This window comes from Brachionichthys hirsutus, chromosome 13 (assembly GCF_040956055.1).
Source record: "Brachionichthys hirsutus isolate HB-005 chromosome 13, CSIRO-AGI_Bhir_v1, whole genome shotgun sequence".
NCBI lineage: Eukaryota > Metazoa > Chordata > Actinopteri > Lophiiformes > Brachionichthyidae > Brachionichthys > Brachionichthys hirsutus.
The window spans coordinates 12,741,562-12,758,014 of NC_090909.1; the positions used below are offsets into that span (position 1 = coordinate 12,741,562).

General features: G+C 58.2%; 2 protein-coding genes across 2 annotated transcripts; both read left to right on the forward strand.

Annotated features, from left to right (window-relative positions):
* The first annotated feature begins 778 nt into the window (after positions 1–778).
* umad1 (UBAP1-MVB12-associated (UMA) domain containing 1) lies at positions 779–5,339 on the forward strand. Its single transcript, XM_068747263.1, has 4 exons — positions 779–970; positions 1,355–1,445; positions 1,923–2,008; positions 3,974–5,339. Exons 2-4 carry the CDS (start codon positions 1,364–1,366, stop codon positions 4,226–4,228), a joined length of 423 nt encoding a protein of 140 aa, XP_068603364.1. The 5' UTR covers positions 779–970; positions 1,355–1,363; the 3' UTR covers positions 4,229–5,339.
* Positions 5,340–9,500: 4,161 nt separating this feature from the next.
* Positions 9,501–13,224, forward strand: glcci1a (glucocorticoid induced 1a). Its single transcript, XM_068746973.1, has 5 exons — positions 9,501–9,524; positions 11,026–11,178; positions 11,356–11,566; positions 12,719–12,839; positions 12,939–13,224. Exons 2-5 carry the CDS (start codon positions 11,035–11,037, stop codon positions 13,222–13,224), a joined length of 762 nt encoding a protein of 253 aa, XP_068603074.1. The 5' UTR covers positions 9,501–9,524; positions 11,026–11,034.
* The last annotated feature ends 3,229 nt before the right edge of the window (positions 13,225–16,453 follow it).

Sequence of the window (16,453 nt, forward strand, 5' to 3'; positions counted from 1 at the left end):
AACAGCATGTCTCCATCAATGGAGTCCAAAAGGCACGGCAGAGTAAAAACCACTTCCTGCCTGAGGGGGCCGAAGGGTTAAGGGTTTCATTCACGGTGCATTTATTTTGAAAGGACCCCGCGGTGAGCGTGACGTCACCGTTCAGCGCAGGTGCTCACCGGTTCGCTCAGCTCCACCGCTGCGACCTTCCCCTCCCCGTCCGTTACCGTGAACGACCTCCCTGACGGCTGCACCTGATCAAAGAAAGAAGCAGAACGCATCACGTGACGACGCGCGTCCACGTCACCGGGCACGGGCAGCGAGCAGCGCTCACCTTGTCCACGCGGCCGACGAAGCAGACCACCTTACCGACGTAGCGCGCCAGCAGCGCGCAGTTTATCCTCGGCTTGGGGACGTCCAGCACGCCCTCCATCTTGGTTACTGGTCTCAGAAGGGCGCGTCGTTGCGCGGGAAGCGCGCAGTGCGACGCCTTTGCGTTACCGGGTGCAGCCGCTGGGCGGGGCGCTTTGCTCGCATAGAAACGCCCTACGATTCGGATTACGGCAAGACCAGGTACCCAAATCGAACGCCCCTTTCCGCGAACACGACACATCCGTTGTCTTCACTATTTCCTCCCCCCAGAAACAAACCTACATGGTTCCGCTCCACGTTACTGAGCGCGGAACTGAAAGTGGGCTTTACGCGAGCACGCAGGAAGTGGCCTTTACGCGAGCACACAGGGAGTGGCCTTTACGCGAGCACGCAGGAAGTGGCCTTTACGCGAGCACACAGGAAGTGGTGCCCAAGGACGTCAGAACCACGACAACAACGCAAACGTTCTTCTGCGTGAACGTTCCGACGCGCGGCTGCTGTTATCCGCTTTTATCCGCTTTTATCCGCTTTTATCCGAACAAAGTGAAGCAGAATCAGTTGCTATCGATGAACTGACCTAAAAGTCGATTTCTGAAGTTCGTTTCAAGGCACAACGACAGTAAGTTCATCATGACGTCATCGCTGCTAAAGAAGCTACTTGACCCTCCGGTCGAGATCAGATGATGAATGTGACGTAAAGGGTTAAACCCAGCGACCGGGGATAGTTCATAACTCCGGATGAAGATCAAATCGTGATCGACGTTGTTTATTTATTCATTCATGTGGATTTATTCTGTGTTAAAGTTTAAAGTCAACGTTTTAAAGTTTCAAACACATTTCTGAAGCATTGTTTCTGTCTTCCTTGAATCTGTGTTCTAATTTGTTGTTGGTTAATTATACATTTGTTCACATCACATCATTTCTGTCTTAAACCAGTTTTGCCTGTGATTGATCGGACTGATCAGATCGATCGGGTCTAACCCTTCGTGTCTTCTGCCGATAGACGATTGTCATGTTCAGTTTCCTCGGGCTCCGTAAAGACTCCAAGAGGCCGACGTCTGAGAAGGAAGCGGACGGAGGCTTCGTCGTCATCGGTGAGGAACACGACGTGCCTCGTGGTGGAGCAATCTATTTCACTGTATGAACCTGGACTGTGTGGTGAAGAACACAGAACCTTCATTAGCCGTCGGATCCTGTGTCAGAGCTTTGAACTGGGTAAAGGTCGTACAGGTCACCGGTGCGCTTCTGGTTTTTGGTGCCTCGGTTTTATCATGAGAGGTCATTCTAGAATCAAGCGTTTGATGATTCTACAAAGCTTCAAAGCTTCTTTTGAACGTGAGTTTCCTGAACCTCTCGGTGCCTGAATGATTCGTGTAGACGCTGAGATTGAGATTAAGGGGTAAGGGACTGTTATCAGGAAGGACAGGGACCGCCATGGGGGCGGGGTCTGCATCCACGTCAGATCAGACCTCACCTTAACAGAGGAGCACGCCACCTGGATGCTTGGACTGTACCACGTTCATGTTCCAATGAAGTATTAATACATGTCTGTCTTCCACATTGTTGTCCAGGAGAGACGGTTGACGAGCAGAGGAGGAAGATGCAGACGGTGAACATTGGACAGCCGTCAACAAATGTGGTGGTGCAGCCGCCAAAGGTGAGTTTAAGCTTCGCTAAGGTGGGGTTAGAGGGAGGGACCTTTTCTTCAGCGCCGGAGACCGGCTGGACGTCTGTGCCTCTTCGTGCACGGATACCTTTAGGTGGACTCGCCTCCGATGTGGTGAAGTAGGGAAACAGCAGAAGCTGAAGAGTGGAGGAAGAAGAGCGTGACTTGAAATCCGGTTCTCACTGAAGCCGGTAACTCTCTGGTGACCATAGTCCTGGTGATGGAGGGGGGGAGAAGCTCTTCCTGCCTCAGCAAGATGCCCCGTCATCTCGCCCACCCGGGCGGTACGGTGTCACCTTCAAGCTCGGGTTCTCTACCAGAGGCTTGGGAGCTTGAGGGTATCTTATCTTAGCTTAGCTTAGCTTAGCTGTCCATAGGACTGCGCTTTTCTGGACGGAGGTGTCGGATATTGTTCCTGGTACCTGCTGGAGCCATGCACCCAGCTTGGGGGTTATTGCCCCTAGTGCCCCGATCACTAATGGGGCCATGCACCCAGCTTGGGGGTTACTGCCCCTAGTGCCCCGATCACTACTGGAGCCATGCACCCAGCTTGGGGGTTATTGCCCCTAGTGCCCCGATCACTAATGGGGCCATGCACCCAGCTTGGGGGTTACTGCCCCTAGTGCCCCGATCACTACTGGGGCCATGCACCCAGCTTGGGGGTTATTGCCCCTAGCGCCCCGATCACTACTGGGGCCATGCACCCAGCTTGGGGGTTACTGCCCCTAGTGCCCCGATCACTACTGGAGCCATGCACCCAGCTTGGGGGTTACTGCCCCTAGTGCCCCGATCACTACTGGAGCCATGCACCCAGCTTGGGGGTTACTGCCCCTAGTGCCCCAATCACTACTGGAGCCATGCACCCAGCTTGGGGGTTACTGCCCCTAGTGCCCCGATCACTACTGGAGCCATGCACCCAGCTTGGGGGTTACTGCCCCTAGTGCCCCGATCACTACTGGGGCCATGCACCCAGCTTGGGGGTTATTGCCCCTAGTGCCCCGATCACTAATGGGGCCATGCACCCAGCTTGGGGGTTACTGCCCCTAGTGCCCCGATCACTACTGGGGCCATGCACCCAGCTTGGGGGTTATTGCCCCTAGCGCCCCGATCACTACTGGGGCCATGCACCCAGCTTGGGGGTTACTGCCCCTAGTGCCCCGATCACTACTGGAGCCATGCACCCAGCTTGGGGGTTACTGCCCCTAGTGCCCCGATCACTACTGGAGCCATGCACCCAGCTTGGGGGTTACTGCCCCTAGTGCCCCAATCACTACTGGAGCCATGCACCCAGCTTGGGGGTTACTGCCCCTAGTGCCCCGATCACTACTGGAGCCATGCAGTGCCCCCCCCCCCCCGTTATGCATAGGCCTAACCCCCTCAGCCAGATCATCACCCAGAGTGGGTTCAGGAACAGCTACCAGCTTGAGTTATGATCTGGTGTTATAGAAATACAAATGAATTGATTTGATTTGAATCTGCTCCACACAGCAGGTACACAACAACAGCAACAACAGCAACAACAACAGCAACAACAACAACAACAACAATAACAGCAACAACAGCAACAACAGCAACAGCAACAGGCCAGTAACATGGCAGCTTCCCATTGGTCGCTGGTGGCTGTTTCCACCACTCACCTGAGGTGCAACAGTTGCTCCCTCCATGGTGCCGTCTTGGTTCGTGTTCATGGAGTGCTAATAACGGCAGTAGTATTGCTAGGAATACTACCAGCCTAGTTATTTATACTCAATGTATTTTTCTGCAGGAACGAGTTTTGAAATGTGGTTCTTTGTTTAGGAAAATAAATTCACCTAAAAGGACCGTGTGAATGATCTCGTGGTAGAAATGGATACGTGGAATAGAAATGTGGACCCACTAGAAAGCAGCTCGATGACGAAGGCATGTTTCACGTGGTAGTTCTGCTCGTTCCCGTTACCTGGTTGCGTTCCCTCACAGACTTCCTGTCCGTATCCGGCCCAGCCCACCGACACGCCGCGTGCTGCAGCTCCACCAGCAGGTGCAGCGGAAGCCGTGTCCACGGTCCCGGATCTCCTGGGCGACGTGCCCTTCACGTTGGCGCCCCATGTCCAGGCCGTGCAGGCCGGGTTTGCCCTGCTGCCAGACGTGCTGCTGTTCCGGGACATAAACTACAAGCTGGCTAGTTTTCAGTACGACTTCACGCTCGAGAATTCTGTTCTTCATAATGCCTAGTCTACGACGAGTTACCAGCCAATGTGAAATAAAATATCTAAATGTACATGACACATAAGGAGCCGATTCCACGTCGGTTATTACTCGGTTATTACTCGGTTATTACTCGCTCTAAACACAGAACAGGGACGCGTCCAGATTCCCCCGTTGAGTAGTTTGTGACCTCTGAATGGACTGTTCAGTGAGTCTGTCCATTTTAACAGGGCGCGGGCCCCCGTGGGCCCCCGCAGCACCAGCCGCCACACACCCACGCGGCTCCACGGCAGTAGCACGGCCGACAGACAGGGGGCGAGCGTGTGAACAGCTCGGTGCAGAAAATCCAGTTCGACAACATCAAGGAGCTGCTTTTGGTGCGGCAGGAAGTGAACCTCGGTCCAGAATCGTTTTGGGATCTCTGCCGGGTTCTGTTGGGCACGGTCCGGCTTCACGATGTCAGGAAGCTGGAAGGTCAAGCCGTGTGAGCTGAGTGGGCGGCGCACGAGTCACTCATCGATACTGCGTGTACTGCGTGTACTGCGTGTACCGCGTGTACTGCGTGTACTGCGTGTACTGCGTGTACCGCGTGTACCGCGTGTACTGCGTGTACTGCGTGTACTGCGTGTACTGCGTCTACCGCGTGTACTGCGTGTACTGCGTGTACTGCGTGTACCGCGTGTACTGCGTGTACCGCGTGTACTGCGTGTACTGCGTGTACCGCGTGTACCGCGTGTACTGCGTGTACCGCGTGTACCGCGTGTACTGCGTGTACTGCGTGGTGGGGATAGGGGTAATTCTTTGGGAGTACGTGCCGATACGCTGCTGCTGCTCGGTGCGGCGTCGGCTGGGCGAACGAGCGGCGCGTTCCCACGCCGAGAGGGAGCGAGGACGGAGCACGCCGGTTCAGACGGAGACGCTCCACGACGCATCGTTTACCACGAAGGTCTGTTTGAGCAGCATCAATCCTTTACGTGTGTAACTTTGGTTTTTGTACATGATCGTGTTTTCAGTGCTAAATGCTGTTAAACCTTGCGAAGGGGAACGATGAGTTTACAAATAAAGAGCGTGTTCAATTTGTGAAAACTTTATTCAGTTGTGCTCACATCAAATGTTGCCCAACAGGACTGATGAGCAGAATAACAGAAGTATTACATCTACCAGGTCATCTGTAGTAAAACCGTGTACCTAGTAATGATCACCAGAATAAACTGATCTGGAGACGTTTCTGATGCAGGAATGGGTTCAGACAGAAGCTCAGAGTACTACTGCTTCAGTACTCTGGTTTCAGGCATACTGAACATCAGCAGTACGACATGCTAGTATCTACGTGCAGTACCAGACTGGTAGCAGTACTACATGCTAGTATCTCTACATGCAGTACCAGACTGGTAGCAGTACTACATGCTAGTATCTCTACATGCAGTACCAGACTGGTAGCAGTACTACATGCTAGTATCTCTGCACGCAGTACCAGACTGGTAGCAGTACTACACGCAGTACCAGACTGGTAGCAGTACTACATGCTAGTATCTCTGCACGCAGTACCAGACTGGTAGCAGTACTACACGCGGTACCAGACTGGTAGCAGTACTACATGCAATACCAGACTGGTAGCAGTACTACATGCTAGTATCTCTGCACGCAGTACCAGACTGGTAGCAGTACTACATGCTAGTATCTACGCGCAGTACCAGACTGGTAGTATTACTACATGCTAACTTCCCCCAGCAGCCGGTGAAACGCTGCGGCGGCCCGACGCTTCCTGGAGCGGCACCATCACGGTTCGCCCGTCGGTGCCGTAGCGGTTCTGGCACCGGCATCAGCGCAGCCCAACCCCCCCCCCCCCCCTTCCTCCCTCCTCCCTCCTCCCTCCTCCTCCTCCTCCTCCTCCTCCTCCTCCGGAACCGACCACGTCTCCTTGCTCCGGTCCAGCCAACCCGTGTGAACGCGGCTCGGGCGGAAGGCTGCTCCCCAGGCAGAGCCCTCCACGCCGGACAGCAGCAGCTCCCGGAGTCGGTGCCTCCTCGGTGCCTCCTCGGTGCCTCCTCGGCGCCCCCCCGGCGCCCCCCCGGCGCCCCCTCGGCCTCCCCGCAGGTTCGTGCTCCGCTCCTGGGAGCTCAGCGACCTCACACTGTTGGTATAACTAGTACAGACGAGGCGTGTATTTAAACGTGACAGCTCGGTTTGTGTCTGCTCGGCACGCACGGACTCCCGCGCGGACTCCCGCACGGACTCACGCACGGACTCCCGCACGGACTCCCGATCCAGCGTTAAACGCCAGTTTCCTCTCAAACGGATCGATCTCTTCCGCTCCGCGGCGGCATCTTGTTGTGATGAGGACTCAATGGCGCTGCGGCTCAAAGCGCTTCATCTGAACGGCAACGAGCGCAGCTGGGTGGATGCAACGTCTGCCGAACCGCGTGGGGGGGTGCAGCCACGCAGCCGGGGGCCGGGGGGGGGTCTCGGGGGCCCGCATTCCCGTCCGGGAGGACGTTAACGTTTAACGTGGCGGTTTGTACATGGGGCTCTGGTCGCGCTGCTAGGCTAGCGGGCTAGCTTCCTGGTGAGCGGAGCGGCTGCAGCGGCCTAACGTGGACCGGCAGTCCGGCACGCGGACACCTCGGCCCGGATGCTTCGGTGTGTTTCTACGGCGTCGTCAGGCTTCAGTGTGTCCGGATATGGAAGCAGCGGACTAAGCCTCCGTGACGCTTGATCACCCAGAACCTGCTGTGAATACCCCCCCTCTAAATGGGGGGGGGCACCGTCAGCTGGTCGTTGCTATGGCAACACCGGGGCCGAGCAGGCCAGCTTCTGCACCTGCAGCCATTCACATGTGAAGAGCCTGGATGCGCTCCGTGCACGTTTCCTCTCGTGCACATGATCACTGGCAGCAGCGCTGTTTGCAGGGTGTCAGCATGCACTCATAATGACCTCCAAACATTGACCTTTGACCTACGTGGGCAGGTCTGTGTTCCCTGGGTTCACCGACCTCGGTGCCCGGGAGCGAGTAACGATGCTGCTGCTCGTGGGCCCGCCGGACGCCGACCCCAGAGACGCTGCTCGAGGACCGGCCCACTAATTCAGGGTTTATTCAGCCACAGCGTTGACGCGGAAAATGATGATAGTTGAACAACATTAGAAATGACCAGAGCCGGTAAGAGGACGGACCCGGTAAGAGGACAGACCCGGTAAGAGGACGGACCCGGTAAGAGGACGGACCCCCGGTAAGAGGACGGACCCCCGGTAAGAGGACGGACCCGGTAAGAGGACGGACCCGGTAAGAGGACGGACCCGGTAAGAGGACGTACCCCCGGTAAGAGGACGGACCCCCGGTAAGAGGACGGACCCGGTAAGAGGACGGACCCGGTAAGAGGACAGACCCGGTAAGAGGACGGACCCCCGGTAAGAGGACAGACCCGGTAAGAGGACGGACCCCCGGAAAGAGGACGGACCCGGTAAGAGGACGACCCCCCGGAAAGAGGACGGACCCGGTAAGAGGACGGACCCCCGGAAAGAGGACGGACCCGGTAAGAGGACAGACCCGGTAAGAGGACAGACCCGGTAAGAGGACGGACCCCCGGAAAGAGGACGGACCCGGTAAGAGGACGGACCCGGTAAGAGGACAGACCCGGTAAGAGGACGGACCCCCGGTAAGAGGACGGACCCGGTAAGAGGACAGACCCGGTAAGAGGACGGACCCGGTAAGAGGACCCGGCTGGATGGGAGGTGAGGAACCAGCGGAGACGAGGAGCCCCCACCAGCGCTCTGCCCTGGGGCGGTCCAGTTGCAGCCATAATGTGGTTCTTGTTGGGTTCTAACAGCCCAGAGAGTGGAACCTCTCATTCCGTTCGTAAACCGGAACAACTTAAACCAGTTTAAACCGTTTCAATGAATGTGAATCCAGTTTAAAACCTTTTTATGGGTTTGTGTGACAAAAATACAGAAAGGAATTAAAGATAACCTTCAATATAGAAAAGCGCAGTACACTTATACGTTAGTACTCAAAGGTCCTCCTTGTGGCGCTGGAGGAGGAGGAGGAGGAGGAAGATTACTCCTTCAAACCCGCGTAGGCTTGAAGGAGATCACAGGAGCAGAGTTCCGTTTATTGGGACGATAGATTTAACAAAAAAAGAAGTAACGGAAAAAACTGCTGCTCCCAGGAGCCGTGGGATCCGATCGTTGCTCCCAGGAGCCGTGGGATCCGATCGTTGCTCCCAGGAGCCGTGGGATCCGATCGTTGCTCCCAGGAGCCGTGGGATCCGATCGTTGCTCTCAGGAGCCGTGGGATCCGATCGTTGCTCTCAGGAGCCGTGGGATCCGATCGTTGCTCCCAGGAGCCGTGGGATCCGGTCGTTGCTCCCCAGGAGCCGTGGGATCCGATCGTTGCTCCCCAGGAGCCGTGGGATCCGATCGTTGCTCCCCAGGAGCCGTGGGATCCGGTCGCTGCTCCCAGGAGCCGTGGGATCCGATCGTTGCTCCTCAGGAGCCGTGGGATCCGATCGTTGCTCCTCAGGAGCCGTGGGATCCGATCGTTGCTCCCCAGGAGCCGTGGGATCCGGTCGCTGCTCCTCAGGAGCCGTGGGATCCGATCGCTGCTCCCCAGGAGCCGTGGGATCCGGTCGTTGCTCCCCAGGAGCCGTGGGATCCGGTCGCTGCTCCCAGGAGCCGTGGGATCCGATCGTTGCTCCTCAGGAGCCGTGGGATCCGGTCGTTGCTCCCCAGGAGCCGTGGGATCCGGTCGCTGCTCCCAGGAGCCGTGGGATCCGATCGTTGCTCCTCAGGAGCCGTGGGATCCGGTCGTTGCTTCCCAGGAGCCGTGTGATCCGGTCGCTGCTCCCAGGAGCCGTGGGATCCGATCGTTGCTCCCCAGGAGCCGTGGGATCCGGTCGTTGCTCCCCAGGAGCCGTGGGATCCGGTCGCTGCTCCCAGGAGCCGTGGGATCCGGTCGTTGCTCCTCAGGAGCCGTGGGATCCGATCGTTGCTCCCCAGGAGCCGTGGGATCCGGTCGCTGCTCCTCAGGAGCCGTGGGATCCGGTCGCTGCTCCCAGGAGCCGTGGGATCCGACCCCATGCGTACGACGTGTATCTCAGGATCGTTCAGTGACGTCAGACTGCGTGTAAATACTTTGATCAGTAACGTTTCTGCTCTGGATTCGTTTGCTCCTCCTTCTCCTTCTCCTCCTTCTCCTCCTCCTTTCCTGAATGCTTCCAGCAGCAGTTCCTCCACTCTAAAGCGCAGAAAGGACAAAGAGCGACTCTCCTTCCAGTACAGCAGGGGCCCCACTAGCTCCGCCCACACCTGGACAAACCGCCTGATTCAGGTAGATCATTAAAGCCATCATCAGAATGCACTTTACAGCACAGTACGATGACGAAATCAGCATCGGGGAAAGGGCCCCAAGACGGGGGGAAAGGGCCCCAAGACGGGGGAAAGGGCCCCAAGACGGGGGAAAGGGCCCCAAGACGGGAGAAAGGGGAAAGGGCCCCAAGACGGGGGGAAGGGCCCCAAGACGGGAGAAAGGGCAAAGGGCCCCAAGACGGGGGAAAGGGCCCCAAGACGGGGGAAAGGGGAAAGGGCCCCAAGATGGGGGAAAGGGGAAAGGGCCCCAAGACGGGGGAAAGGGCCCCAAGACGAGGGAAAGGGCCCCAAGATGGGGGAAAGGGGAAAGGGCCCCAAGACGGGGGAAAGGGCCCCAAGATGGGGGAAAGGGGAAAGGGCCCCAAGACGGGGGAAAGGGCCCCAAGATAGGGGAAAGGGCCCCAAGACAGGGGGAAAGGGCCCCAAGACGGGGGAAAGGGGAAAGGGCCCCAAGACGGGGGCAAGGGCCCCAAGATGGGGGAAAGGGGAAAGGGCCCCAAGATGGGGGAAAGGGCCCCAAGACGGGAGAAAGGGGAAAGGGCCCCAAGACGGGGGAAAGGGGAAAGGGCCCCAAGATGGGGGAAAGGGGAAAGGGCCCCAAGACGGGGGAAAGGGCCCCAAGACGGGGGAAAGGGGAAAGGGCCCCAAGACGGGGGAAAGGGCCCCAAGATGGGGGAAAGGGGAAAGGGCCCCAAGACGGGGGAAAGGGCCCCAAGACGGGGGAAAGGGCCCCAAGATAGGGGAAAGGGGAAAGGGCCCCAAGACGGGGGAAAGGGGAAAGGGCCCCAAGACGGGGGCAAGGGCCCCAAGATGGGGGAAAGGGCCCCAAGATGGGGGAAAGGGCCCCAAGACGGGGGAAAGGGGAAAGGGCCCCAAGACGGGGGCAAGGGCCCCAAGATGGGGGAAAGGGGAAAGGGCCCCAAGATGGGGGAAAGGGCCCCAAGATGGGGGAAAGGGCCCCAAGATGGGGGAAAGGGCCCCAAGATGGGGGAAAGGGCCCCAAGACAGGGGGAAAGGGCCCCAAGATGGGGGAAAGGGCCCCAAGACAGGGGAAAGGGCCCCAAGATGGGGGAAAGGGCCCCAAGACGGGGGAAAGGGCCCCAAGACGGGGGGGAAGGGCCCCAAGACGGGGTAAAGGCTGCTGAGGATGGAACTGCCAGGGAACAGGGCTAGAGGACGACCCAGGAGAAGAGACATGGACGTAGTGAGGGAGGACATGAGAGTGGCTGGTGTTGGGGAGGACGATGCAAAGGACAGGGTGAAGTGGAGAAGGTTGGGTTGCTGTGGCGACCCCTCCCCTAGTAAAAGTAACAGTTGTAGTATAAAATGGAACTCTCAATGAGTCCCTCAGATTAGGAACCTATTCTTTTATTAATCGAGTACCGTGCGTGTGTGTGTGTGTGTGTGTGTGCGTGTGTGTGCGTGTGCGTGTGATTGTGTGTGTCGGGGGGGGGGTCCTGCAGCTGTTCCCCATGTCGAAGTCAGCCCAGATGCCGCTGTCCAGCATCACAGTCCCAAAGCCGTCCATCTCCAGGGTTCCCAGCAGCATGGAGGGCATCAACCACGAGCTGGAGAAGGTCTTCATCAGAGACGAAGGCGACAAGGAAGAGCTGAAGGTGCAGGTCCGGCCCCGCCCCCCGCTCGCCTGCTCTGGCTCTGACTGCTCTGTCCCGCTGTCTGTCCCGCTGTCCGTCCCGCTGTCTGTCCCGCTGTCTGTCCCGCTGTCTGTCCCGCTGTCCGTCCCGCTGTCCGTCCCGCTGTCCGTCCCGCTGTCCGTCCCGCTGTCTCTGCAGTCCCTGGAGGTTCCTGATGGCCGGCGGGCACCCTTCCCTCCCCAGCAGCGCAGCAGCAGCACCCGTAGTGTGGACACCCAGACGCCTTCAGCCCCCGGTCGGTCCAGCAGCTGCTCCAGCCTGTCCCCCTGCCCCTCACCTGCCTGCCCCCCAGGATCACAGGACGGCAGCCCGTACTCCACAGAGGATCTGCTGTATGACAGGGATAAAGGTAAAGCAGGGCGGGGCTCCTCGTGGAGCTATATGAAATATGCTTTTGCCTTCATTTACCTTCCGTCTTCTAGCAGGATGTAGTTACCCCGACCTTCCTTTGGGGCAACAGCAGGTGACCTGCATGCGGAGGAAACTCAGGCTGGTGGCCCTGAGTTCTTTGCGTGTACGAACGTTCCCTGCTGGCGTAATCACCTGTAGTCTGTTTCTGAGCGCTCCTCTGGAGGTGGCGCCGCGTTCTTACCAGGCACAGGTGAAACGAGGGAAAACGTTCAAACAGTTAATGGCAGTTTCAGGGTCGAAAAGTCAAGGGTCGTCCCAATTTGGCCCCAAACTCAAGAGCACGTACCAACGGACACAGGCACCTCTCGGTACCAGTTACCGTGATGGGGGGGGGGGGGGGGGTGTTGTACCAGATCGGAAGTCTTAGGGTGCGTTCCCACTGCGCCGTTTGCTCCATTTTAAACTGACCAGAGTTCCTTTCCTCGGATAATCCGCTCCGTTTGGGCCAGTGTGAACGCGCACCCGGACTCTGGAGAGGATCAAAAAAGTCCTCCTGAAAAGGAGGATCTCGGTTCCTTTGGGCGGAGCAAAGGACGGAGCAACGTACGTAGTGACGCTACGCGGTGCGTCTCCGGTAGAGGAAGTACAGCGAGTACTCCAAGCTGCTCCAAAAAAAAAAAAAGTTGTGAAATATGCACCGCTGTGTGTAGATTTAATTTACTAAATATGCGTTATAATACAACGACTAGCGTTGTGTAACATTTATGATTTAGGCCAGAACTCAATGAGATTCCCTCCCTAAAGGAGCAGCAGCCGTAACTACGCACTACAAAAACAAACACGGGACTTCCCCTTCTACTCTGTCCAATCAACGAGCGCCCTTTCAGCCACGCGACGCTGCTCAGAAAGTTTGTTCCGTGAAGAAATCAGTGTGAACGTAGACCTTTCAGCGAATTATAAATGCAGGAATCTGCTCCCAAAGGAACCGAGTCCTCTTGGCGCAGTGTGAACGCACCCTTACAGCGTTTTAGTCTCGTGAAGGACTTTTGTTCTCCGTCCTCGTGTCCAGCTGGCTTTATGTAGACAGTGGGATCAATGCCCAGTCTGGCGTTCCTGATTACCCATGATCCTCCTGTGTGCTTGTGTTCAGACGGTGGGAGCAGCTCGCCGCTGCCCAAGTTTGCCTCCTCGCCGAAGCCCAACAACAGTTACATGTTCAAGCGGGAGCCGCCGGAGGGCTGTGAGAAGGTCAAAGCTTTTGAGGAGACGAGGTACAGACCGCCGGGTCTGTTGGGCCGCAGCACCTGTGCTGCCCGTCTGACCCCGCTGACCCGTCTGACCCCGCTGACCCCGCTTGCGTTCTTCCACAGCTCCAGGCAGTCCACATCGGCATCAGCCCCCCTTTTCTCCTGCCCCGACAAAAACAAGGTCAACTTCATCCCAACAGGTTCAGCATTCTGCCCCGTCAAACTCCCCGGCTCCCTGCACCTCGCCCCGGACCAGGACAGCGCCGAGACGGAGCCTCGGGGGGCGGGGCTGCTCTACGGCGCCCCCACTCGGGTCTCTACGAGCACCAGCACAGACGACCCCCCGGGGGAGCCCAGCCCCCGCTCAGAGACTGCAGAGCCCCAGACAGACAGCCCTGCCACCAGCTAGACCCGAGCGGCGCCGGCCTCTAGCTTTAAGATCCACACTAGCAACCCTCACTGACCGTCCCGCCTGCACCCCCCGCCCCCTCCACTAGGGAGGCGCCGACTCTCTGTCCTGACCTCCTCGCTGCATGACATGGCTCCACCGCCCAAATGTCCTGTCCCCTGTGATGTCTCAGCAACGTGAGCTGGAGGAGCCGACGGTGTGGGCGGGGGCGGGGGCGGGGCCTGTCTCTCAGACCGCTAGCGATTCCTGATTCCGTTACGTGTTGTTCTCTTTCAGTATAAATACGCTGTCTAAATATATATACAAGGAGGAAGGATGCGGGTCCAAACGGGTCCGTGGCCGTGGCCGTGGGCGTGGCCGTAGCTGCACTATTCAGGGTTCTGTTCACGCCATCCAGGCTCGCCAGCCACGATGAGAACAGAAAGCCCTCCCATTGGTTGGTCTTCAGGTATTCCTCAGAGTGTCCTCAGGTAAAGTGGACGCGTGTCCCGTGTCCACACACGTCTGCAGCGCGACCAAGCAGAACCCATTGGCTGCCGTTCCTTTGTGACGCCCCCTGGTGGGCCGCGTGTGATTGGCTCTCCGGACAGCTGTTGGTTGGATCGGTTCAGCCTCGGCAGCATGTATTGATCCCAGGATGATGAGAAGCTGGAGATTTGAGACTCGACCACAATCAGAGCGACACCGTTCAGGGCAGCCGTTCAGGGCAGCCGTTCAAGTCTGCGTTGGATCAGCGCCGGGTCAGCCCGCTCATCCGGTGCTGAGGACAGGTGGAGACTCCACGGGGGTCTCCGGACCGCGGTTGATCTACGCAGCGTGTGTTGTAGGTTCTCACCCCGTTCCGTCTGAGGAGCCCTGAACGGCCGGCGGACGAGACTCGTTCGACGTCGGCGTGTTTTGCTCTTCTGCGGTAAGCTAACGGTTCCAGTGCGTTTGCTGCTGATGCTAGGAGACCGTTTAGCCACGCTGCTCCTTTGAAGCTGTTTACGGTGACTTTAAGAAGGTTGGGCCAGTGGATCAGAGGAGGAGCCGGAAGCTTTAGTTGCTCAGGCTCGTGGAGGCTTCGGTCGGTCCTCTGGTCGGTCCTCTGGTCGGTCCTCTGGTCGGTCCTCTGGTCGGTCCTCTGGTCGGTCCTCTGGTCGGTCCTCTGGTCGGTCCTCTGGTCGGTCCTTTGGTCGGTCCTCTGGTCGGTCCTTTGGTCGGTCCTCTGGTCGGTCCTCTGGTCGGTCCTCTGGTCGGTCCTTCGGTCGGTCCTCTGGTCGGTCCTCTGGGTCGGTCCTCTGGGTCGGTCCTCTGGTCGGTCCTCTGGTCGGTCCTCTGGTCGGTCCTCTGGTCGGTCCTTCGGTCGGTCCTCTGGTCGGTCCTCTGGTCGGTCCTCTGGTCGGTCCTCTGGTCGGTCCTCTGGGTCGGTCCTCTGGTCGGTCCTCTGGGTCGGTCCTCTGGTCGGTCCTCTGGTCGGTCATCTGGTCGGTCCTCTGGTCGGTCCTCTGGGTCGGTCCTCTGGTCGGTCCTCTGGTCGGTCCTCTGGGTCGGTCCTCTGGTCGGTCCTCTGGTCGGTCCCTCTGGTCGGTCCTCTGGTCGGTCCTCTGGTCGGTCCTCTGGTCGGTCCTCTGGTCGGTCCTTCGGTCGGTCCTCTGGTCGGTCCTCTGGTCGGTCCTTCGGTCGGTCCTCTGGGTCGTAGCAGGAAACGCGCTGAGGTACCAGCAGACGAGTCGAGCTGAATGTTGGCACCACTCTCAGCACCGACTGTTATGATAATCCACATTATTAATGTTCCGTAGGTTTATCTTCTGAGCCATAGACGTGTCCTTCATGCTGGACAGGTGTCCTTCTTGCTGGACAGGTGTCCAGGCAGCCTGGCCTGCCTCCCGTAGCCGTGCCGTGTTTTAGACGTCCTGGCGCTGCCACCGAGCAGCAAACCTTCCTCGTGCTCTCGTGTCTTTGGTTCTCAGCCCCCACGTCCGGACTGCGTCTCGGCCTGCGTGTTTGTAAACGACCCGAAGCGTTCGTTAGCGAGCGTGAACGATATTCCACTTTGCTTTGCTCTCCGGTGGGATCCCTGCACCGACCCTTCTCTTCTATAGACTGTCTGCGGCTTTTAAAGAGGCTCAGCGTCGTGGTTTCGTGAGGCGTTCCAGCACCTTCCCCAGAGCGGTGGCCGTCCCGGCGTCCCACATGTACTCTGCATTGTGCAATAATAGGACTGAAAGGTGTCGTCCTCCCAGGTGATGTTTGGCGCATGGGGCCGGATCCACAGGTAGCTTGTCGCTAAAGCCGCCAGCCGATCCGAAACCAGCGCTGAGAGACCCGAGCAGGTCACCGGCAGGTCGGCGTGTTTCCACTCCACCGTGTGATGCTCCGTGTGTAACAACGGCAATAAATAAACTATTGGAGAAACGCGCTCGTCTCAGGTTCTCTGTTGCACCGTGCACACCCCCCGACGGGGGGGCCGACGCCATCGCCCAGCACCCTGGAGGGACGCGGGAAGGTCAAACCTGGATGAGGCGAAGCATTCGTGAACACATCGAGAAGACGAGCCGGAGGTCAGAGACGATCCGTCTGACGGAGCATCGTGCCATGCGGCGTTGCTACCAGCAGGTGGCAGCAGACAACCGCAGTACAGCCAGTCACTTGATGACCGTGAAAGCCTCCCATCTTTTCTAAGAAGCACCAACAGCAGATATTTCTTAGTGGAACCGGCCGAACCTTCACCTGTTCTCAGTGGAACCGGCCGAACCTTCACCTGTTCTCGGTGGAACCGGCCGACCCTTCACCTGTTCTCAGTGGAACCGGCCGACCCTTCACCTGTTCTCAGTGGAACCGGCCGACCCTTCACCTGTTCTCAGTGGAACCGGCCCAACCTTCACCTGTTCTCAGTGGAACCGGCCCAACCTTCACCTGTTGTCAGTGGAACCGGCCGACCCTTCACCTGTTCTCAGTGGAACCGGCCGACCCTTCACCTGTCCAGACTCCCTGTTCTCGGCGAAGCGTCACCTGGACCGAGGCGCTACGGGAGGCGCTGCTTTCCTTGACAGGAGAAATGTTCCGCTGAGCAGCGTTCCTTTCTGGGGACCGGGCCGGTGTTGGCCCTGTCTCAACGGCTAATCGGCTTTGTCACGAACGCCGTTCTCTGCTAATCTCACCCTCCCAGCACATCCTAACTGGGCACGTAAAGGTAAGGCGCCTTTAGAATGGGATGACGGCGCAGAAAGCCCGTTGTAATCCTCTG